This window comes from Alexandromys fortis, unplaced genomic scaffold, assembly GCF_014885135.2.
Source record: "Alexandromys fortis isolate MF-2015 unplaced genomic scaffold, M_Fortis_MF-2015_v1.1 scaffold_63, whole genome shotgun sequence".
Classification (NCBI taxonomy): domain Eukaryota; kingdom Metazoa; phylum Chordata; class Mammalia; order Rodentia; family Cricetidae; genus Alexandromys; species Alexandromys fortis.
Genome location: NW_026067953.1, coordinates 9815238 through 9839588, shown reverse-complemented (window position 1 = coordinate 9839588; position 24351 = coordinate 9815238). Strand labels below are relative to the sequence as shown.

Here is a 24351-nt window from a genome sequence, read left to right as displayed (position 1 = left end):
CGCTTGCTGTCTTGCTGGCGCCTGCTTAGTGATGTCTTCTCTTGTTTTTCAGCTGCATGAATACAAATCCTCATCACATCGTATTTTTCGGTTGAACAACATAGCAAAAGCACTTAAGTTTCTGGAAGATAGCAATGTAAGTGTTTGAAGCCCATCCGTCTCGGCAACGCCAGCCTGCCCTGGGGAGAAAGGGCAGAATTTTCAAGTTTGGTGTGGTGTTGAGGGGTGTATGGAAAGGCTTAAAAGCAGAAATAGCCAGCCCCTCCTGAGCTTAGGGTGAAGGGATGTCACTCGAAGAAGCTACATTCTAGGATGTGGCCCCAATGTCCTGCCCATCTTATTTGTGCCTGTGGATAGGATAGGCAGTCCGCAAGAAGACCGGCAGCTGTTTGTTTTCTAGAGTTTTGGGGTTGATTGCTAAACAATACATAGCCTTGGGACCCGAGGACCTGGCTGTCAGTGTGGCAGAGGGAAAGGCAGCAGCTTGGCTCTGTCATGGAGATTTCTGGATCTGCATTTGGAACTGTTTCTTGTCCTTCACAGGTGGGGAGGGGAGGCCCAGGGCTGACAACCCTAAAACCTCCTCTCACTAGGTTTGTTTCTGGACTGATCTGGGTAAAAAGTCTTCAGCTTGTCTGACCTGTCGATACAGAATGAAGCATCACCCCAAGATGTGGCTCCTTTGAGGTTCTGTGTGTAAGACAGGCAGCTGTGCACTATCTCAGCAGAAAGGGAACTGGGTGAGGGGTGTCCAGTAGCTCCTGAAGGAACCCAGAGAGTCTAAGATGGAGCCTGGGGAAAGCCTGGATCATCTCAGAACCCGCTGAAGGGCGGGAAGAGGTGTGACCCTGCTCTCCTGCCCTGCTGCTTCCAGCTGCTCTCGGGGAGTCTGGGAAGATGCCCACCACTGCAGCGTCATCCCAGGCAAGATGATGTGGGTGTCAAGCCCGGGGCTGAGCCACAGCCCAGAGGCAAGTGGAATGGAGAGCGCATTCACCACCACAGAGGAGGTGGGCTCTGTCTCCCAGTCGCCACACAGTAGAGAAAGTCCTAGACGTGAAAGGTTCAGAGCATGGGGACCACAGAGCACTCTGGTGCACCTTTGGTATCAGAGCCTAAAGACGGAAGCAGACCAATAATTTATCGGCACTCCCGAGGAATATGACTTGGTTGTGAAAAATCATTTGGCGCGCCGAGTGTGTGATGGCGTAGGACCTCAAGCACAGGGTACAGAGTGACAGAGGCGGACTGACATGAAGAACGCTTCCTGCATGGTTCCGTCCATGTGAAATTTCCGTGATGCAGAAACGGCTTTAGAGGCAGGACATCAGCAGTGGCTTAGGTCTGGGGGAGGCAGAGGGATGCAGGATGATGATTGGTGGGTCCAGAAATCATGACTGTGGTCCACGGTCTGCTGCAGTGGTGCTCACACAAGTCTGCAAACGCACCAGACCCACTGAACCGAATGCTCTTAGTGGGAGGCTTGAACGATGCCGTTTAAAACACAAGCCCTTCCCAGCTTCACCTAAGGGCTCCCTCTTTGGGGTCAGGGACGCTGTCAGCCATTACTTGAGCGACGATCAGCCTTGCCTTACTGTGACTAGGCCTCAGTTTCCAATCCTGGCCTCCCCACTCATCTCTAGGGACTGTGGGGAAGTCATACACCTCTCTAAATAGAAGGATCCGAAACAGATCTTTCTTCAGAGGGCTGTGGAGGAAGTGGTGTGCCCACCCCCGTTAAGGGCTGGGCGGGCATTTTCTGCCACTTCCCTGGGTGACTAACTTGTGACGCCGCTCACCCGTGTTCCATCGTTAGCATTTACTTTCCCGAAGCAGTGTCTCCTCTGAATTCCTGAGGAGATGGGTGAGGTCTTCGAGCAACTGCCTAGGTTACCCCTTCCCCTTCTGCCTTAGTTGACTGTGAGATGGTCTCCTACTGTTAATGCCACACGGGTGAGCATGGTCACAGTTACCCAGGCACGTCATAGGCTTCCATCCGAATGTCTTTGTGGGCCTGGGCTTTACCTAGCATTGGGGAGAATCAGGTAATAAGTTATGTAAGATGCCCATTAGCCTTGGAGAGGGTTGGGATCCAGAAGGAAGAGTATTCACATAGGCAACATACACCCCAGGGCATGAGAAGGGCCTCAGCCCCACAGAGATGGGGCTATGTGGACTGAGGATCTGCATGGGGGGGGGGGTGTTCCTGCCATGGATGGATCTACGTACATGTGGTACCATGGGACAGCATGGCTGAGACTGAGAAGACCTGGCCTCCTGTACTCCACGTGTGAGCCTTTTCCAGGCTGTCTGCTCTAGCAGCAGCTTGGAGCACTGACTCCATCTTCCCTTTTATTAATTTTTTATAACAACGTTTAGAAGTATCCCAACATGGATGCTTGTTGGCTCAGTCCCTCGTTGGTTCCATTTCCTAGGAGGAAGCTGGTGATGGAGAGGGGGCAGGATAACATCCCAGAGGCGTGCTGTGTCCCATTCCCAGAATACACAGAATTACTTAGGGAGCCTTATTTTTCCGCTTTGGGCCACTGCCTGGATTCCAGGAAGGGCAGGCTTCATTGGCTCTGCTGGGTCTTTGGTGGCAGTGCCCAGAGCTGGGAAGTAGGTGGAGACAGCAACTCAACCTGGTGTTTTGGAGTCCCAGGACCAGCCAGCATGCACCCTTCCTTCCCTCCCTTCAACCGTGGGTTGCAGATAACCTCAGTATGGGACCAGCTCTGGAACCTCCACTAAGTTACTCAGGCCAAGCCTTGGTTTTGCCACCTCAGAAATGGGGACATTGAGAGCACTGATGGAACTAACTTGGGAAGCCACCTGCAGTAGTCAATGCTCATTGTCATGAAAGCTCCCAAGTCAGCTCTGTCTCTAAACCTGCTGGCTCCCAGAACAGAAAGGATGATCGCATAACCCAGTGGACTCATCGGTATTCAATGTGGCAGAACAGGCTGGGTTAGGGGGAAGAGGAGGGGACACTGTCCCTGGAGATCTGAAGAGTGGTGATTTTATCATCTGGCCATCCCCAAGAATGGAAGAAGGCTCTTTCCTCCAAGGGGGGCTCCACACTGAGGATGAGGATGGCAGTCCCTTAAGTACCTGCGGTTCACTGGACTGGAATTCCAGTTTATAACCTGCAAACCAGAGGATGTTTCCAGAAGGGACGTGGGGGTAGGAGAGCAGACAAGAGAGCCTCAACACGTGATTGGTTATGTGGGGCAGGTGATGGCAGAGGAGCACGGACTGAATGTTGGCTCTGAGTTTGATGGCTTATGGTCCTCTCAGTATTGACAACTTCCTTCCTGGCCTCCAGTCTGCCGGCGATGAGCCCGTGTTGTCTCAATTACCTTCTTGGCAGCGATTGTGAACGGCCCGTCAACTAGGGAGCTGGGCAGTCAGCCTCAATTAGGCTACCCCAGGCCTAACTGGGGTTGTCAGAGCCCCCAATAAACCGATAAGATCAGAGACCTAAGCCAGAGCAGTTTAACAACCCATGATGGAGAGGGAGAGTGGAGAGAGAAACTGCTGGATGACAATGTCTCTATGTTTTTCCTCCCCTAAGTGTCCTAGGATGAAGTTTGCAGTGTGGGTTTTGAAAGGTTGCTCTGATTAGCTCACTTCATCCCCCTTGCCCCTGAAGACAACTATGTACATTTGGGAAGTGTTGCTCAATGAGGAGAGGAAAACGGAAGAGAGACCTATCCAGCCTGCATGGCCTCGCTCACCGCACTCACTCCGTGGCTCTTTCCGGAGAGGTTGGCAGAAGGCTGAAACGCAGAATCAGATGCTGTTCACAGAATGAAATGCTGGCTGTAGGTGCTCTCCCTCCATCCTGAGCCCACACAGGAAACCCTATGTGTGTTAAAATACAGAATAGGCTTGGTTAAGGGTCAAACACATGCTGCTTAAGATGACCTGAGTTCTGATACTTGATAGCTAAAACTTGTATAAAAAATACAGGTGCAGTGGTTTGTGTCTGCTCTTCCATTCCCCCCCCCAACCCCAGGGGGCAAATAGAGACAGGAGGACACCTACAGCTTAGTGTGGCCAAATCAGTGAGTTCCAGGTCCATTGAGAGACTTTGACTTAAAACACCAAATCAGGCAGAGAGCCAGGCATGGTGATACACACCTTTAGTTCCGGTACTTGGGAAACAGAAGCAGACAGATCTCTGAGTTCAAGGACAGCCTGGTCTACTGAGCAAGTTGTAGGCCAACCATTGCAACACAGTGAGGCCCTGTCTCAAAAAGATACATAAGATAAGATAAAGTAAGTAAGTAAATAAATAAAAATTTGAAAACGCGGTGGAGCCTGATAGAGGAAGACAGGACAGCAGCCTCTAGCCTCCACATGCACAGAGGCGAAGTGCAGACTGTGGGTGTCAGGGACATGCACCTCCCTGACTACGTCCTTGGGATGCTGCAGGTTCACGGGCCGCAGGTAGCCTTAGGGGTTCATCGGGAACATCTTTGCATGGTCAGACACAGGTGAAATAAACGAGCCACCTCTGGACAGTTTCTCTGGCTGGTGTGTAGAGCATTTGGTAGAGATGCAGGCTCCCTTGCTGTGGTGGGCTCACTATTTCTCTCTTTCTGACAGCTGATGTTGGTGCTCTGAGTTGGTCAAGGGTGTGCTCAATCAGGGGGTTTGGTGGTATTCGTGTGACATACAGGCTTTCTGGGCTATTGCCCTCCCTTTTTGGAAGAGAATGGTGGAAATTTTGCACACTCTATGGCAGATTGTATTTCTCTGGGCATGTCAGCGCATGCCCTCCTGACACACAGCGGTACGGGAAGTGTCTACATGATAGGCTTGTGGTTGGGGTAAATTGACTCCGTCCTCATAAGCGCTTGTAAAGCTTTAGGGTGGCGTCCACCCACGGTAAGCCCTGTATGTTTTTATCGAATGCAGTTTTACATATTGGGTGTCCCCCAAGAGGTTGTCTTTGGCAATGACAAATAGCACTGTGTCATTTGGGTGGACAACAGCAGGCCTTGGGTGGTGGTGGAGGTGGTAGATGAGACCCTTGGGGTTTTGTGTTCATCGACTGCTTCTTTCCAGGTCAAGCTGGTTAGCATTGATGCAGCAGAAATAGCGGACGGCAACCCCTCTCTGGTTCTCGGGTTGATATGGAACATCATTCTCTTCTTCCAGGTAAACCTGGTGCTCTCTGGTATGTGGTTGTCGCGTTGAACGTTGCTCTAACCACAGAACAGCACACATCGAGGGACATCATAAGGCTTAGTTTCCATGGAGTCAGACTTGGCCATTTTCTGAGTGAGAACCAAGAAGTGGAGACTGAGGTTCATGGTCTAGATACAAAGGCGGTCCACAAGGGGAAGGTTTCCAGGGGCTTTAGGGCTGCTGTTGTCCAGAGAGGTTCATGCACAAGCACTGTTTGAAGCTATGAATCCCTTTCTGTCTAAGCCTTAAACTTGAGCCTAAGTTCCCACATCCGCAAATGCAGCAGTGGTCACAAGACATGCTCCATGTGAGAGATTTGCACAGGACCCGGTCACTCTAACCTGACTTCCTGAGAGATGCCGGGAACATCAGGAAATGTGCTAACTGCCTTACATCGACCCCAGAGCTTCCTTCACTCATTCAGTAAACATCTGTTGAGTTTCTTCAGTATTGCAGATGCTAGAAAGACAGGACTCTGTCTTCTTGGGGGAGTCGCAAAGATACGTGGATTCTATATTACTAGAGGGTGTGGGTCACAATTGAGGTGTGAGCAGGGCTTTGTAAGAGCTCTGAGCGGGGACAGCTACCGTAAGTGGATGGCCAGAATGAGGAAAGCATGAGGAAGTGACCAGAAAGTGTTTTGCAGTGTGGATAGGCGTGTGCACTGAGTGATGCTTCTCAGATGTTCTGTGCATACGAATTGCGGGGACGTGGTGCTGAGACGCCATTTGAATCTGTAGGGCAGGCCTGAGCTTCTGCATTCTCCACATGTCAATGCTGGAGAAAGGGACAGCCAGCAACAGGCTCAGAGTGAACAGGGACAGTGAAGCCTGAAGAAGCACGATGCATTCTGGGAGTGCCAGGTTACAGGGGAACAGAGAGAGTCTGGTCAAAAGGCAGGCATGTGTGCCTAGGCTGGTGATAGCCACGGGACTCTCAGGAGACGCTTCTCCTAGACTGAGAACCAGGACTACACAACCTGGCCTCTCCAACCAGGGTCTCGTGGATACAGGTCAGAGCGACCTACTGGCCGGGGGTCCCTTATGAATCACTGGGTCTGATTTGCCCTTTCCTCTCTAGATAAAGGAGCTCACGGGCAATCTCAGCAGGAGTTCCCCATCTTCCAGCTTGTCACCTGGCTCGGGGGGCACAGACTCCGACTCCTCCTACCCACCCACCCCCACCACAGAGAGGAGTATGGCGGTATCAGTGAAAGACCAGAGGAAGGCCATCAAGACCCTGCTGGCGTGGGTGCAGCGGAAAACAAGAAAGTAAGCTGCCATCTCCCCCTGCCCACCTATCGCCTGCCTCAGGCCCACCGGTGTCCACCATGGGTACACCCCACCCCATAAGGCTGTTTCCAGGCCCAGGGAGTGGTACACATGGACCTGGGTGGGTAAGGTGCATCAAACTCCATCTGCCAAGGTACTAGGTATCCACGGGTCCTATGATTCACATAAGCAATCAGAACAGGAATGTGATGTGCTTTTCCAGTTTGTGTGTGGTGTATGCATGTGAGTGTGTGGGGCACGCACACACGAGCATGTAGAGGCCTGAGCAGGCATCAGGTGTCTTCCTCTACTGATCTCCATATTATTCTCTTAAGACAGAGTCATACACTAAATCAGAAGCTTGCCATTTCCACTAGGCTGGCCAGCAAACTCCTGGCATCCTCCGGTCTCTGCTCCCCAGGGACAGGCTTACATACACTGGCAGCTGTGCCTGGATTTTTGTGTGTGCACTGGGGATTCAAACTCAGGTCCCCAGCTTTGTGCAGTCAGCACTCTTGCTATTTTCTAAGCCTGGTTATAGCAGTTCTTCCGTCAGGTGTTTTACTGGCAGATCTTGGCCCTTAGTCAGAGGTGCCAAGTTAGTGTAGAGGAAGCCACACCCACTCGGAGACATCTCAGCTCATCTGTGTACAACCTAGGTGGTAGTTGCTTGTACCTCACTTACTTGTTCAAGCTTCCCCTGTTGAGTGGCCTTCTAGGACAGTTGTGACAGAACTGGGGAGAACATCTGTACCTCTCCTGACAGCCACTTCATACATTTCTGCACACTTCCCAGGGGCTGGGAAGAGGCTAGACCTTTGGGGAATTGAAGGAAGGAGTTGAGTGTGAACGATTAGAATAGGTTACTATGAAAAGACAGGAAATGTTTAAAAATAAATCAAGCCCAAGAGTCCATTGCCGGGGCCAGTGCGAGTGTGAAAGAGAGTTGTCAGCTAGGGAGATAAGAGTGTTCTGTGGCTACACGTGCGTCCCTGCACTTGGGCAAGTGCATGTGGCAGCTGGTGACTTTGGCTTGGCTGACAGTCCTACTGAAGATTGTCTGGATGCCTGGCTGTGAGAATGTACTCTGATCAGGTCACTGGGCCAAGGCTGGCACGAGCTCTGACTAGGGAGTTTGCGACCTGTTAGGGGTCGGTCTGAAGCTTCTACATTGGAAGCATTTGGAAGGTGTTACATTTTTGTTAATTCCATGAGCATAATAAGACATGAAAGGATGGAGTCTAAAGAGAACCCGCACCTGGCATCATTCTCTTTCGAAGTTACGGCTTTCGGGCCGGGGAGATGGCTCTGTGATTAAAACACTTTCTGGGTGAGCCTGAGGAAGAATGTTCATATTTACAGCATCTACAGACTCGGCAGCCCATCTGTAATACCAGAGCTCCATTGTATTCACCGAGGCAAGGTCTCTTGCTTGAACCCGGAGCATACTGATGTGGTTAGACCTTGCCTCGGTGAATACAATGGAGGACAATTAAGAAAGACTCCTTGATGTTGGTCTCAAGCTTTCACACACGTGCCCCTCCCCCACACGCAAACACACACACACACGCACGCACGAGGGAAAAAGGTTGTGATTTTATGTATCTTCATGGTGGTGCTGGCTGACACTCATCGTGTGCCTTTTGTATTCCTGCTCCACACACCAAGTTCTGCTTTAGATGAGGCCATTCTTGTGGGCACTTCACCCTTCCCAATCACAGTACCCCACAAGGTCATCCTGTGTTCACTCTGTTTTCTAACTAAAGTGTTAGAGGCTCAGAAAGGGTCTGTGCCCAATCAAGGTCACTGAGGCAGAAGCATGGAGGGACAGCTGAGATAGGCACTTGGATCTTCCTGGCTCTGTCTGTAATACATCCCCCTGTGCCCGCTTTCCATCGTCGTGTGATGTGTGCAGTGTAAAAATCTCTCCTTCATGTATTTAGAGACTTGGGAACTAAGGTCTGGTTGCCTTTTGGGATAATGTGTACCTCCTGCTCCATTGGAAGATTCTCAGGGTGGCCCTCGTGATGGTCAGGGCCGGGGTGTCTTCGCAGGGTGACACAGAACAACACCACCTAGCCCTCTCAGGTCAGCTAGTGAGGCTGCTGCGTGCAGACCTCCTCATCAGGCTCCTTTCCTGACCTGGGTGGTTGCTATCCTTGCTACTTTCCGTCAGGTATGGTGTGGCGGTCCAGGACTTTGCGGGCAGCTGGAGGAGTGGGCTGGCTTTCCTGGCTGTCATCAAAGCCATTGATCCCAGCCTGGTGGACATGAAGCAGGCTCTGGAAGATTCCACCCGGGAGAATCTGGAGAAGGCCTTCAGCATTGCACACGATACCTTACACATCCCTAGGCTCCTGGAGCCGGAAGGTACAGTGACCTCTCTGTCCTTTAGTTCTTATTATTACAAGTGTGTCATCTGCTCTTCCAGGTAGAAAACTCAGAAAGTAAAAATAAAAGCCTAATGAAGAAAAAAATATTTTTTATGTTATAGTCTTTTTTATGTGCATCTAATTATAATATCGTTACATAATTGGTATCATTTAGGATATATATAATTTTATCTCTTTTTTCACTTATCAAATGTAATATCGATATTTAGCTAGTATATTTCTATAATCTCCTGGTTATATATTTATATTGGCTGCATAGTACCTGTAGGACCTCCGTATTTGAGTCACTGAGGTTACTTCAGCAGTGACCCTTTCAGGGGGGTTGAAGGCATAGCTCAGTGGCAAGCGTGAGGCCATGGCTTAGATCTCCAATTCTGTAGATGGAAGAAAGAAGGGAGAAAAGGAAGGAGAGAGAAAGAATAAAAGGAGGAAGAGAAGGGAAGCAGGAAGAATCAGTTTTGAATACAGCATGACCATAAACATCTTACTTACCCAACATGCCTTTGCCTATACCTCAAGGACCAGTTCCCACCTGCAGAATGACAGAGTTAGGGAAGTACACTCCTTTCAAAGGTGTGCAACTCTGTTTTGTCACCCTGCGCTCCACATTGGGTGTTTAATTTGGGACTCCCTGTAGCAGGTTAGCATGGTCACCAGATGTGCTTATTCACGGGCCCAGCAATGAGCTGACTGCTCGCAGCGAAGGGAATCAAGGAAAGAGGGCAAAGTCCCAAGTGTGGGATCCCCAGGTTCTCCACTCCAGTTCCTCTGTCCTTCAGCCAGCTGTGGGACCTTAGCCAAAGGCACCGTCCCCCTTTCTGAGCCTAAATTTCTTCACATGTGTGCCTTCCTCACCATCGCCCTGTGGTCCTGTGGAGAAAGCATGTGTCTTTGCTAATGCCATGTCTCTCTCAACAGACATCATGGTTGACATGCCGGATGAGCAGTCCATCGTGACGTATGTGGCCCAGTTTCTAGAACGCTTTCCAGAGTTGGAGCCTGTACGTTTCTTTCCCTTACTTTTAATTCAGAACTGTGCGGTTTCACTGGGTCCCCAGGGGACACAGCAGGGGCTTGGGCTGTGTCATTCTATGTGGTTGGTGGCAACAAAGTGACCTCAGCTTCCTTGCCTTATTTGAGTTTCTGAACCATCTGTGACATACATCAGGCTCTCCCATGGGACAGAAAGCCAGTCGCCAGTCACATCTCACACATACTTCTTCCCATTCCAAACTTGATTCAGGTGACAAGTTCCTTGTAATCCAGACTTCACTCTTATATGCCCAGTGGAACAGCCCATGTTCACCAATGTTTACCAAGGTTCAAAATTATAATAGAGAATGACCATTCAAAAGCATGCTTGTGGAGTTTATTTGTGTGTGTGTTTGTGTGTGTATGTGTGTTAGGGGGAGATTTTTTTGGGGGAGTAGAATTTTTTAAACTTTATTTAATTTTATGTATGAGTACTCCCCATGTACATCTGCGTGTCAGAACAGGGCATCAGATCCTGTTGTAGATGGTCATGAGCCACCACGTGGATGCTGGGAATTGAACTCAGGACCTCTGGAAGAGCAGCCGATGCTCTTAACCGCTGAGCCATCTCTCTAGTCATCTCTCTAGGGTAGCATTTTTGAGGCAGGATCTCATGTTATGGCCCCAGCTGGCCTTGAACATGTGGCAATCCTCCTGCCTCAGCTTCCTCACTCTGGAAATGCAATTATGTGCCTCTGTTCCCTGGCCACCCCTTTTACTGTTTAGAATCCCAGATCATACTTGAAGATAGGTTTGGGTCAGGGATGAAGTTGTCATGGTTTCACTTAACACACATATGTGTACATCAAACCCTGAGACAGTAGTAACAATAAGAACAACAACCACAGCCTGTGGTGGGAGCCATCTTTCACTTACTGCATACCTAGCACCAGCTCAAGGAACTCAGCAAGTAATTGGACCAGACCTGGCTGTAGCTCAGTGCTACGACATTGACTAGTGCTCACAGAGCTCTGGGTTTGGTCTCCAGTTATGCAAAACTTAATTAAAAAAAAAAAACAAGTTAAGAAAATAGGACAGATCAGTTGGACAGATGAGGCGTTTAGGGTGATGCAACTTTGATCTAGCAAAGAAGGCAGTTAACACATTGGTAGATGATCACAGTTTCCAGTAGATTTAAGTGCTTGGTAGAAAAAAATACATGCCTAAAGAAATAAAAAATGTTAGGGGATAGGGACCTTCTTGTAGCTGGAGGCTGTGTCCACAGCTATCATTCCTACAGGTCCTGTATGGTTCACCTCCTTTATCCTCTTATTACATATGAGAACGCCACTGTCCAGAGAGCCCTAAAGGTCTCTTCAGGGTCACACAGTAGTCTAAATCAGGATTGCAGCAGACTCCAGAACTCTGTGTTTCCCAAGTTCATGTTCTTGGCTCTCGTAAAAATACCGCTGAGACTGGAGCCTTATGCTATACAGCAGAGACTCCCAGTGGCCCTCTGAGCCGTAGGTTAGATTACTGCCTGACCCTTATATGTGGTTCTCACCTCTTCCAGCACCATGATATTTTGAAGAGGAGTTTCTGGGCTGCCACTTGAAGCTCTGTGACCTAGGCTTGTTCCTTAGCCTCTCTGACATCTGTATTAGATGCCTTCGAACGTGGAAAGCATCACCCACATTTTAGGCTTGTGCAAAAATTAACTACCTGTGTGAATAACCTGATTTTGCTTGTGGCTCGGAATGAACATTCAACAAGAGGTGGTGGCAGTAATTACTATAGAATTCCACTTTCGGTAGCAGGGTTTTCACTAGGCCTGAGCTCCTAACCCAGAGGCAGAATCGAAAAACAATTAAAACAGTGGTTCTCAACCTTCCTAAGGCTGTGACCCTTTAACACCATTCCTCATGCTGTGGTGACCCCAACCATAACATTATTTCTATTACAACTTCATAACTATAATTTTGCTACTGTCATGAATTGTAACTTAAATATTTTTGGAGGTATAGGTTTGCCAAAGGGGTTATGACGCAAGGTTGTGAAGCACTGAATTAAAAGTTGACAGTATGATTATTCAAGGTCATGGTCAAGATTCAGCAAATCTAAGTGTGGCTTCTTCAGGCCTAGGACTAGAGAGATTGAGAAGGATATGATGGCAGGAGCAAGGGTCTTGGTTCACGCAGAGCAGCCTGTTTCAGCCTGTGGTGTGTGTGATACATTCTTTTGTGTTATTGATTTTTCTTTCTTAGTCTTTAATACTTGTGTTTGGGCTTTTTCTTGCTTCTTCTTTTTCTTTCTCCTCCTCCTCTCCTCCTCCTCCTCCTTCTGCTTTAAGTAGTCAGTAGGAGTATTCTTTTAAAGGAAACTGTAAAATGTATTTTATTATTACTGTTGTTTTGTTTGTTGTATACATTGTAGGGGAAGGTCAGGAGTGTGTGCTTGCAGGGTGAGCTCATGGAGGTCAGGGGGCAGCTTGTGGGAGCGGATGGGCCTGAGGTCGTCAGACTTACATGGCAAGCACCTTTACCCTCTGAGAGTGCTTTCTGCCCCTCTTCAAGTCCGGGCTTCTATCTGTGATCATTTCCTAAAGAATGTCTTTTGTAGTTTTTGCAGCATACACTAGTTATTCTAGAGCCTTCCTTGTCGTAATTCCAATCCTGAGCTATAGGTGGGTCTACTTTTGGTGATTGTTGCCTCCCTTGTTTGTAGGCTTCATTCTCCTGCTTATTTCCTGAATTTGATTTTCTCTCTTGGCAGAGAAAGTATGCAAAATAAGAGTAGCTACTGAGGCTTTCTTTTTCTATGTTGCTCTGTCTTCTGTTGTTACAACAAGATGCCAGATGCTAGATAACATATAATGAAGAGAGATTTGGGGCTGGAGAGATAGCTCAGCTGATAAATACACTTGCTGCTCTTACAAAGGACCCGAGCTTAGTTCCCAGCATCCACATGGCAACTCTCAACCATCTGCAGCCAGTTCCAGGGTGAGATCTGTCACCGTCTTTTTCCTCTGTAGGCACCTGGCACACACACGGTTCACACACACACACACACACACACACACACGCACACGCACACGTACACACACACAGGCAAACATTATACACATAAAATAAATAAACCTGGAGAGAGAGAGATTTGACTCTCTGAGAGTCTGAGTTAGCACCAGCACCTTAGAAAGGACCTAATGGGCATTACAGTCAAAGTGTGTGTGAGACAGAGAGGTCACATAGCCAAGCAGGAAGCCAGAAAGCCACTTGGCTCTTCACTCTGAAAGCAGCTTCCTCTGCAATGAACTGGGGTCCTATGAGAAGGATGTCATTTCCTTCTGAGGTTAGAACTCCCTGTGGCCCAATCACCTTGCACTAGGCCTCATCCATTAAAGGTCCCTCCGTGCCTCCTATAGCCACGCTAGATACCAAACTTCTAACACATGCACCCTTGGGGAATACAACCAAGCAGGGGATATAGCCTCCTCCTGAACCCGAGATGGGAGTTGCTCGGTCTGACCGTTTCAGGAACCTAGACGCGTGTTGGTGTTAGTTCATTTCTGCCATCTGGGTTCGCGTTCTGAGGTCAGTCCACTCTATCCCTGCACTCACCAGAACCCCAGCCAGCCCTGCAGTCCCCACAGATGTCTGCTCTGCTTCCCAGTCCTTCCTGGGTTGTCCCACTGAAGACGCCCCTGGGGGGAATCAATCACGAGACTCTGGTGAGAGTTACTGTTGGACCACTTTTAGCTTCAGGCTTTCCTAGTGACCCACATGGTCAGTAGAAAGGTGGCTGGTCTCTCCTTACCTCAGGCAGACTAGCTCCTTCTCTGGCAGGGTAAAGCGGCTGAGGTGCTGCTCACTGAAGTACACCCAACACCCCACTGAGTGCATTGATAGTCTCTTTGCACCTGTAGTTTCAAAAAAGCGTATTTCATGTTTTTATTGACCTGAGATTTTTGCATCTCAGCAGGTAAACTCGGGTTAACGTAGCTTTGTTGTTGTTTTTTGGGGTTGTACTTGAAGGTGGAACCTGTGATTTCATGTTATCTTGTGTTTCTTGGCAGGAAGAGTTGGTGAATCCAGACAGAGAAGCTCCCATCGAGTCCACCTTTGTCCGAATCAAAGAAAGCCCTTCTGAACAGGAGAGCCGGGTCCTCCTCCTCAGCGAGAATGGAGAGCGAGCTTACACTGTCAACCATGAAACCAGCCACCCGCCTCCTGCCAAAGTCTTCGTCTGTGACCAGCCTGAGAGCGCGAAGGGTTTCTGTCTGGGTGTCGTGCCCAGCCACAAGTTGTCGGACAGCGCAACTGAGTTTATGCACCAGATTATTGACGAAGTCCTCCAGGGGAGCCCAGGAAAGACCGGATCCAGCACCGAGCCAGTTCCAGAATCTTCCATCTTATCAACAAGAAAGGACGGCCGGAGGTCCAACTCTTTGCCGATCAAGAAATCCGTCCACTTTGAGGCTGACTTGCACAAGGATGCCTCATGTAGCAAAGACCCTTTCTACAGCTCAGACTTCCGCTTTGAGGGGAGCCCAAGGGCGGCAAAGGATCTGCCGAAGCAGGATGGTCATGGCTCATTGGCTGAGGTTGCCAAGGAAAAGAAGACAGAACAGGAAGCCAGGCCAGTGCCTGAAACTGACTCAGACAGGGGCCCTGAAGACATTGTTGGTGTGGATGGTGTGCCCCATCATGATCAGCCTCCTCAGGACCCCTCATTCTGTAATGGCAGTGTAGAGACTCAAGCTAGCCAAGGTGAGGAAGGCCCTTCTCTTCCATCCCCTGCAGATCATACTATCCTGGCCAACTCCACAGAACTCAAGGTTCAGCTGCTGACTGTCGAGCCTATGGATAAAGATGACTATTTTGAAGGCATCCCACTGAAGGCTTCCAAGTTTAACAGGGACCTCGCAGATTTTGCCTCCACCAGCCAGGCTTTTGGTGAGGATCCCTCACCCCCTGAGAAGACCCCTGGGGAGGAAGAGGTGCTAGAGAATAACACTGAGAAACCGGGGAAAAGGAAATCAAAGTCTCCCCACGCAGAGACAGAGTCAACTGAATCCCAGTCAGAGGCTGACAACTACGAGCCTCCTCCCAAGGGCCCGGAACAAGAAGATCAAGACCATCCTTCGCCCCCAGAAGAGACGCCTGCAGATAAGAAACCCGAAGTATATGAAAAGGCCAAGAGAAAGTCCACCCGGCATCGCAGCGAGGAAGAAGGTGAAGCAGAAGGCCTCTCCGGGGTCGGCGGAGAAGTGCCATCCAACCCTCCAAGTACCAGCGTCAGCCTGGAAACCCTGAGGAGTCACAGTGAAGAAGGGCTGGATTTCAAGCCTTCTCCACCACTCTCGAAGATCTCCGTCATCCCCCATGACCTGTTCTATTACCCGCACTATGAGGTGCCCCTGGCTGCAGTACTGGAGGCTTATGCGGAAGATGGGGAGGATTTGAAAGGCGAAGATCTAGGGGAGCCAGACGAGGGCTATCTCCAGGACTCCAGGGAGGAGGAGGAGGCCCACAGCTCCCAAAGCAGCTGCAGCTTCTCCTCGCCTGTTGACAACGGCCACCCCAGCACCGGTGACCAGGCGTCCCATGTTGATGGGACTTCTGAGGGGCCCACATCAACCTCAAGACCTGGTTCTCCACCCTCTTATGAGGACCAACAACAGAGGGAAACCAAAGAGAATGGCCCCATGGAGAGCCAGCAGGTACTTGAGGTTTGGGAACTAAGAGCTTCTCCCTCTGTACGTCTTCCCTTATGATTTCATAAGCATAGAATTAATTTTTTCTTCCACGAGACTCCAGCAGGTACTGCCTTGACACCCAAACGGGAACTATTGCTAAAATTTTGCAACCAGTCACCCCACTGATCTTATTCTAATCCACACCCTACTCAAAGGGCTTCTAAGAGGACAAATGAGATTGTGTGTGAGGGCCCAGCAGAGCAGCAGGTGATCATTTAAAAACAGCCATTAACGGTGAACTATCAGGTCATCTCCTAAGGCCCCCAGGGGACAGGGCAAACTCACATTGGTATGCTTCTTAGATGCCTTGGCTGTGTTCTGGTGACTTGCTGTGGATTGCGTAGACAGGCAGGGGGGGCACTGATTCTAATCTCAAGCAGCTGAGCACACGCTTGTCAGCCTCTTGTGTCTCTACTATGTCAAGGAGGGGACAAGAGGGGACAGGCACACAGAGCCCTAGCCTGACTTCCCGGGGAGCAGGGAAGGTCTTCATACAAAGAAATACCTTGCAGCCCAGGGAAGCCTGGGTGGGTGGGGGAGGGGGTGTCTAAGCCCTGCTGGGATATAGAGATGGATGGGAGGAAGAGGACCTGAGCTCAGCTCCAGTGGCTTGTCTGTCAGCTCAGCCGTGGTTCTCAACCTGTGGGTCGCAACCCCTTTGGGGGATCGAATGACCCTTTCACATAGGTTGCAGATCAAATATCCGGCAGATCAGATATTGACATTACAATTCACAACAGTAGCAAAATTACAGGTATAAAGTAGCAACAAAGTAATTTTATGGTTGGGAGGTCACCACAACATGAGGAACTGTGTTAAAGGCTCCCAGCGTTAGGAAGGTTGAGAACCACTGGCTCAGCCCTTTGAAGGAACCATCATGACCAGCGTCATGGCAAAGTGAGGGAAGAGAGGTGTGCCACACTGCCCAGAGCGGTGCACACAGAATGGCACCTGATGTGGAGGTAGCCCTGCAAAGGGTTCCTCAGACCCAGAGAGGCTGGAGAGTGTGGGAAAGCTACACGGTGGGGGACATTCCCTGAGTGCCAGAATCAGCCTAGGAATGGAACCAGCTTATTCCAGATCAGCTCCGTCTCTGTCTTCATCTTTTCCTCTGTGTTTCACTTCTTATCTCTTCCAGTTAGTCCAGAGTGTCCCACACAGGGGCCCCTAGACCCCAAGTGTCATCTCATTTCTCCCCACCCCCACTTCCTTAACATGACCTTTGACATGCTTTCCTCTCCCACCTGACTGTCCACTCCTCTCTGCCTTCCTTCCAGCAAAGCCAGCTTCTCCTGGTTCCCAGACCCATGTCCTGTGTGGTCCTTCCCCTTGCAGCATTTAGCAAGTGGCCATTCACCCTTCAGAGCTCTGTACCATGGTTGCCTCCTCCCAGGTCCTGCCCTCGCAGAGATCTTGCTGCCTTAGCTGGGGCCAACCACACTCCGCCGGTTCTTTCCTGTTTCCATGGTTTTGGTTTTGGGAATTTGTTTGTTTATTTGTTTTGGGTTTTTGAGACAGGGTTTATCTGTTTTTTGAGACCGGGTTTATCTGTGTAACAGCCCTGGCTGTCCTGGAACTCACTCTGTAGACCAGGATGGCCTCAAACTCACAGAGATCCACCTGCCTCTGCCTCCTGAGTGCTGGGATTAAAGGTGTGCACCTCCATCACTGGGCTGGGATTTTTGTTGTTGTTGTTGTTGTTGTTGTTGTTGGTTTTCCATCCCAAGAGTAAGTAGCCATCTATTATTCATCCTTGGACTCTAGAGACCAGTGTGGTGCCTGACAAGTCTGTCAAATGCAGGGGTCAAGTGCATATCGCTTTGGGAATGAAACGAGGATAAATGGGGAGACATAGCTGGGCTCATGAGTGCTACTGGGAGGGCTGAGAAAGCCTTACACTCTGTGGGGAGTGCAGGGAGCCCCCAGAGATGCTTAGGATTGAGGTGGCACACTGCCATCACCAGAGCCTGCTGTGGTTCAGTTTGTCAATCCGGGACACAATGGGGAGAATTAGGGAACAATGTGCTCCACAGCTGTAAGGAAGATGGAGAAGGGGGCTGGTGGGTGGTTCCAGAGGTGTCCGACACAGCTGTCTCCTTCCCCTGGTGCTGAGAGCCACTCCATCCACACACTTCTTCACACGTGGGCTGCCAGTTCTGCCCAGCAGTGCCTCCTGTGGAAAACTGGCAGAAGCCGGCAGGGCTGGACGTGGCCTTCAGTGAGATCTGATGTCTAGGCTGGAGATGTGCAGGACAACTTGAATAATTAATTCTCCAGGTTGCTCGGGGACAAAAAGCTATGAAGGGCAAGGCAGGTAGGTGGGTGAACAAGCAAATCACATCCTGGCCTTGGCCTTGGGCGAGCAGCCTATGGAAATGCAAGTCCAGTCCTTCATTCTTTTTGTTTTACTGGTTGTGACCGGCTCTCAGCTACCCCAGGCTAGCCTCAAACTAACTCTGTAGCCAAAAATGACCTTGAATATCTGACCCTCCTGTTCTCACCTCTGAGTACCATTCTGCCAGGCTTATGCAGTGCTGGGAACAGAACCCAGGGCTTCTTTCTTGCTCGTCAAGTTCTCCACTAACACAGCCACATCCTCAGTGCCTGGCCCTTCGTTTTTATAGGCTTTCTGCCCGTAGTTGCTGAAATCATATTGAGCGCCTGCTATGTGCAGAGTGTTCGATGGGTAGTTAAGGGTGGTTGGGGCAGCCCTGGGTTGGAACCATATGGTCATTCCGAATACTTAGAATCTCGTCCTGCCCCACGTCTTACTGGTGGCCAGTGGGAGGGCTAAGGGGGAGAGCAGCTCAGGCTTCCGTCCCCAGCTCTGAGCACACCCTGCATCCAGAGGGAGCAATATTGACACCATCATGGCTCTGACCCATAGCCTTGCTTGCCTGCTGCTTCCAACCCCATTTGGCATTTTGGTCCCCAAGCGCAGCCCCTACTTTACCCTGGGGATGTGCAAAGTCCATAGGGGTAGAGAGCCCCGAGTCTGTCTCCTATCAGAAAAGGAAAGACTGTCTGAGCAAGCCAAAGACTGGGAAAATGGCAAGTTTGTCTTGTTCTGATCGTTTAAAAAAATAATAATAGCATAAACAAGATCCTCTTATCGTTTCCCCTCTAGGAAAGGTCTCTGCTCAGCCATGAAGGATGCTGGTCTCGTGTGGCTAAGAGCACTTTCGGTTCCTACCTGTAGCTTTGTTCAGGGTAGCTGACCTGGCCTCCAAATCCCTTATCTGGCCCCTGCTGAGCAGGTTCTCCCTGCTGTTCCCGAACTTCTAGATTCCAGTGGGGGCATGGCTGATGGCTATCAGGTGCTCAGTGTGACAGTGGCCAGATAGCCCCCTTCCCAGTAAGGACTAGATGTGGCCTTGTGGTCCTTCCACCAAAGGCACAATGTCAGTGTCCTCCCACAGACTCTGCATTTGCACTTGGCCAGCTGGCTCAAGTTCAGCCATTGCCTGCTGTAAGCCATTGCCCTCTAAGGGATGTGCTGCAGAGGGAAGAGGGTGATGGTGACTGTACCCGTCTGAAATCTGGGAGGGTGAGGGTCAAAGAGTGACCGTCAGTGGCTTAAGGTTAAGGAGCTGAGTTGGGCAGGGTTTCATATCACTGAGCTTCTTGGCTCCAAAACTTGCTGCCTTTCCTCCATCGATTCTCAGCCTTGGATCTCAGCACAAGGAGCAGGGATGGGTTGGGCTTCTCTCCTGGGCCATCCACATCGGAAGGGATTGACACTGGCTGGCTTAGAGTAGAGCCTGGGCAATGATGCCATCTGCTTCAGTGGGGAGTCTGACCTGTATTTTGGTTATTTTGTATTCTAGCCCCAAGAAGCCCCAAACCCGGAACTCCCTGAAAAGCCATTAGAAGAAAAGTCAATGGAAGCCTCAACTAGCAGTAAAAAGAAAGAAAAAAGGAAACATGTGGACCAAGTAGAGAGCTCATTATTTATAGCCCCTGGGACTGTCCGCTCCTCAGACGACCTTGAAGAAAACCCCTGTGAACACAAGGTCCCTTCCAGGTACGTCACTGAGATCTCCTCACTGAGAAACTGAGGCAGGGGCTTGCTCTCTTAGGGAGAGTGAGCATCTTGAATAGACAGTACATCAGTGGTGGGAGTGTGTGCAAGAAAGCCCAAGCCATAGATACTGGCTGAGGAGAACAGACAGAAGTGTCCGTGTCCCTGGGTGTGACGTCAGGTTGGCCATGCACCCTACACAGATTCTGGTTACTGGTCACAGAACAGGTAGCAGTTACCTCCCAGTTCCTGCTCCCCAGCGCTCAGGCACATTGTGGTTAAGGATGCTGCAGTGTGGCTAGACCTAGTTAGCCCAGAGAGCTCTGCAGCAACTCCATTGTAACAGGTAGCACTGAGGTGAGCTTACGGGAGGGCATCCTGAAGCCTCTACCTGCTGGCCCCAGGACTTCTGGGAGGTTGTCACCTGGCTCGAGGTTACAGCGTGGGACCATTCTCTGGGTGCCTCTCCACTATACATGCCTTTCTGATCATTCATACGTGTATTCCACACCTCTGGTCCTGGCTGCCTACCCTCCGTTGGGTTCATACTTTGCTTTACACTCCTTCAAACTGGAGGACTGTCGCTCTGCATTCAACTCTGTTCCCTGGATCGCTCCAGCTCAGCCTCTGGGGGCAACTCCATTACACCTCCTCCAAGCAGATGTCCTGGAATTCTTACGGGTTATTTTTGATACACTCTTGTATCATAGCACCTGTGTGTTGTTTTTTTTTGTAATAGAACATTCGTCTCTTTATCATTTTGGGCCGCGCTGGGGATTGAACTCATAGCCTCATGTATGCTAGGCGAGTAAGCTAGGCTACCACAGAACTACTTCCCCAGCCCTCTTTTGGCTTTTTATTTTGAGGAAGCATCTAAGTTGCCTAGGCTGGCTTTGAACTCACTTTCCAGTCCAGGCAAAGGCAAGGCGTGGAGTTCACTTTAGTATGGCCCTGACTTGCAGCGGGCACTCGACTCTTTGGGTAGATAAATGTATGAATGACTGACTCTGCTTCCGCCTGTCTTTTGGAGGTCAGAAGATGGATCCTCAGCCCCTGGTTCGTGGGAGAGTGAAGGGCAGTGCTCACACTCACTACAAGGCTCACATTGATGGGCTATAATGTAAAAATACCCAGGAGAAAGCATGCTAAAGCAGAGCGGAGACACCGTTCCCTCCCACCAGGAATGCGCTGTTGAGTTAGGAAGCGTTACCCACACATGAGGGCAAGAAGGGGCTCTACAGCACCCAGCACTGCGCCTTGGAGAATCTGGTTACTCTGGACACTGCTGAGATCTGGACCCCTGGGTCCCTTTTGATGCTGAGGTTGCATTTTGCTTCATGCCTGTGCGACGGTGGCAATGAGGCATGTGTGATATTACCTGGATTGAACGATACCAAGGCTGACTTGCAGGGACTTTCTGAGATTATATATACTCAGGCCCAGGGCCAGGCTCCTGGAAGCCATGTAGTGAGAAATTGCTTAAAGGAAACTGAGATGACATTGTCGTCAGGTGTATGGCACTGCCCGGACACCTAGTTCTGCTTGGCAGCAAGCCAGGACCCAATGCGTCCTGAAGCAGATGGCATGATCCATCATTCCGCAGAGGAAGAACACTGAATAGGGATGTCAGTTCCCGACTAGCGTCGACAGCTCTTAGCAGGAGCCACAGTTGATGGCCCAGGATTCTTCTGCCCCTCCTTGTGGGCGTCAGCTCTGCTCAGAAGACCAAGGGGCATTCCACGTTGGCCTCAAAGATTCGGGCATAAAGTCAGTCTCCTTCTGTAGGAAAGGAAAAAATGGTGGTATTCCCTAGAACTGTATTGTCAGAAAGTAGCCACATAGCAAGAAACACCACATCGCAAGAGAAAGTCCAGCCTTAGGGCCTTGGGCCCAGCTCTGCCCTTAGCCTGCAGGGGGCTTCAGGTGAAGCCCCAAACCTCAGGATGTTTGTATATAAAGACCCCAGTCCTGGCCCAGATCCTAGATTTTTTTTTTAGAAATATGTGGTCTGCTTCCTATTAAAAAACCCTGATTTGCATTTGGGTATAGATGAAGGCCCAGTGTCTGTGGCCACACCTGGCTGTGTGCTTCAACAGTATGGCTGAGTAGATACAAGCTGTCTCTGGGTCTGAAACCACAACTGTGCTTCCAGATGGGGTAACTGTGTGACTGGTCCCCTTGTGCCCTGGGCAGTGCCCATTCACCACGTGTTTTTGCTTTTCAGGAATAGCCACAGTGACTCCAGCATTTACATTCGGCGACATGCTAATAGGTCTTTGGAATTGGTTAGTATGTGAATTTCTCCTTCTCTATGGCCCCTGCTAATCGGTACCTATCGGCCCATCCTCCCTCTCCCAGCCCTGAGCTTTGGGATTACTGACCTGCACCAACCTTACACTGGGATAGAAGACAGACACACTTGAAACCATGTTAAGCACAGTCCAATTGGATATCCAGTTGGGGCAAGAAGAGGTGTAAATAAAGCGTTGATTTCAAAGCCCAAAGGCCTCTTTGTCATAAAAAAAAAAAAAAAGACACTTTCCCAACTCTGCACCCACACCTAGAAAGATCACAGTCAAACTAAGGGTGCCCCGTCACTAAAGGATCCTTGTGACCTCTGCAGGTGCGGAGACCTGCAGTGGCTCTTACTTCAGGGCCTGTCTAGGAGGTGGGTGGGTCTCTTCCCCATCACCCTCGGGCAGGGGGGCAAGGGTGGGGGGAGGCAGGGCGGTATCTCTTGTTTGTCAATTTGATTTTTGAAACTAGATGTCTGCAGTATCGAGAAAAGCGTGGCACGGTCGGCTTTGTAAGCTTAAACTCACCTTGTTTTCTGTTTCAGAGATTTCATCTTTACTAATTGGGTTGCGGGGTTTTGTTTATAAATTTCACTGTAGGACCATTTTAGCTATGTTCAATTGAGGAACGCAGCCGATCTGGATGAGCGGAGAAACAGAGTGTTAAACAGGTTGGTGACCTCATTCCATGAGTTTGTGGGGTTTAAATATATATGTCTTCATTTAGATACATGTATATATCTGTATATAGATATATATATAGAGAGAGGGAATATACATTTGTGCGTATGTCTGTGTGTGTGTCCTACCTCATGGGGCCTTTTTTAAAAAAAACTATGCCTTATTTATCATGCTATTAGTTATTTGGGAAAATAGCTAATCCCAAATGAAATGGATGTAAATTGATGAGGGGAAAGTTAGATCTTGAGTTCGGGCAGAGGGGGTAGAACAGAGCTCGGAATGTGTGAGTGAGAAGATGGGTCTGGGTTCTGAGTCTGCACCTGTGCTGGAGTACTACTCTGAAAGGTAGAGTCCAGTCGCCTGGGTAGAGCTGTAGGGTCCCAATGCTACAGCACCTGACCCTGTGTCCCTTCTGTCCCACTGCAGGTACAATTCTCAGAAGCTCACTGAGCTGATTTTACAGTTTTACGGCATCAGAGCAGACATGAAGCGGGAATACAAACATGCCAGGCTGTCTATGAAAGTATTTGTTACTGGTGGAGAGCTAGATGGTCTAGTTGATTGTTCTCGAGTTATCGTAAACCAGTCCGCCTAGAACCCCGGAGATGGGAACAGAATCTTTAGTGCTGACGGGGCCCTGCCCCTGTTAAAGTCACAGAAGTACCTTATCGTATTACCCCGTTCCTGTGGGTTTGCATGGGCTTGGAAGGATTTAGATGACGGGGGTTGGTAGTCTCTACCCAACACCCCGGGAACGGGGCCCTTAGACCTCCACTCTTTTGGCTCCTAAAAAACAAATACAAGGAAGACACCCTGCTTTCTTCTTCCCGGGCCTAAAAGAGAAATGTTAATCTCAGTTCTCTGCCCAAGGAAGCCTTCAGCTAGGGAGAGAGTGCTTTTAGCTTTGGTCAGGGAGGGCTCTGAAAAGAAACAAGAACTTGACATGTGCAGGAGTTTTTCCTACCTCCAGCTAGGAAAATATAAACAAATATCATTCATATTTTCCCTACAGATAACTTTAAGCCAGAGAAATTGTGCCCAGTGTCTGTTATTCGGGCGTAAATCCCTCTATGGGAGATGTCACAGACTTACCTGTCATTGTCGGGAGATGGCGTAGGCTTCGCACAGCCCCCATCCAAGGCCTGGAAGTGGCCCCAAGAAGCTCATGTTTCAGGCTTCTGTGTAGTGGTCCCCCACCACCCCTCCTACCTTTTCCCTGGTACATTTGGGTCTGAGGTTTGGTTTTTACCACCACCCAAACTCCCCTGCCAGCACCCTGTTTATTACCTGCCAGGCAAAAGCAAAACGGCATGTTAAACACTGCCTCCCACCACATAAAAGAAAGGTAACTTTGACCCCAAATCAAAGCTAGCAGTTCCTCTGAAGGTGATATCTCAAAGACCAAACTTTGTTTCTGGTGGCTGCTTTGAAATCATTTATCTAAGTTCCTTTATTACCTGAGGCATAGCTGAGAGCTGGTAGTCCTACCTCCTCCTTCTGAGGTGTCCCAGGAGATGTGGCTCAGGAGCAGCTCTATCAGAGTCATCGTGTGGCCTGTGACAACTGCCGCCCCATGACCGTCACTGTGGCCATCTGTGAAATGGGCAGGACAGCTCCTTCTATTAAGGGTCATGGATACAGATGGGGTCTGTGTGGGTGTTCCAAGGGCTTCCTGGATGGAAAGCATACACACAGATGGAGACCTTCTGATGTATCATGAAAACCGTCATCTGCAGGGTGGCAGTTGGGTTGAGGTTCGGGATGTGCT

At 49.8% G+C, this 24351-nt stretch overlaps 1 protein-coding gene across 5 annotated transcripts in view; it reads left to right on the top strand.

Moving 5' to 3' along the window:
- Nucleotides 1–24351, top strand: part of Clmn (calmin) — a 97750-nt gene that overhangs the window by 71642 nt on the left and 1757 nt on the right. For 2 of the 5 annotated variants that reach the window (XM_050151566.1, XM_050151568.1), the window contains exons 4-12: nucleotides 53–136; nucleotides 5074–5166; nucleotides 6277–6467; nucleotides 8644–8837; nucleotides 9779–9861; nucleotides 13905–15551; nucleotides 19415–19611; nucleotides 21833–21893; nucleotides 22503–22573. In XM_050151566.1, the coding sequence (XP_050007523.1) occupies nucleotides 53–136; nucleotides 5074–5166; nucleotides 6277–6467; nucleotides 8644–8837; nucleotides 9779–9861; nucleotides 13905–15551; nucleotides 19415–19611; nucleotides 21833–21893; nucleotides 22503–22573 (2621 nt within the window). Of the gene's footprint in view, nucleotides 1–52; nucleotides 137–5073; nucleotides 5167–6276; nucleotides 6468–8643; nucleotides 8838–9778; nucleotides 9862–13904; nucleotides 15588–19414; nucleotides 19612–21832; nucleotides 21894–22502; nucleotides 22574–23009; nucleotides 23103–24351 lie in introns of all 5 variants that reach the window. The other 3 variants (XM_050151565.1, XM_050151567.1, XM_050151569.1) reach the window with 2 other exon arrangements.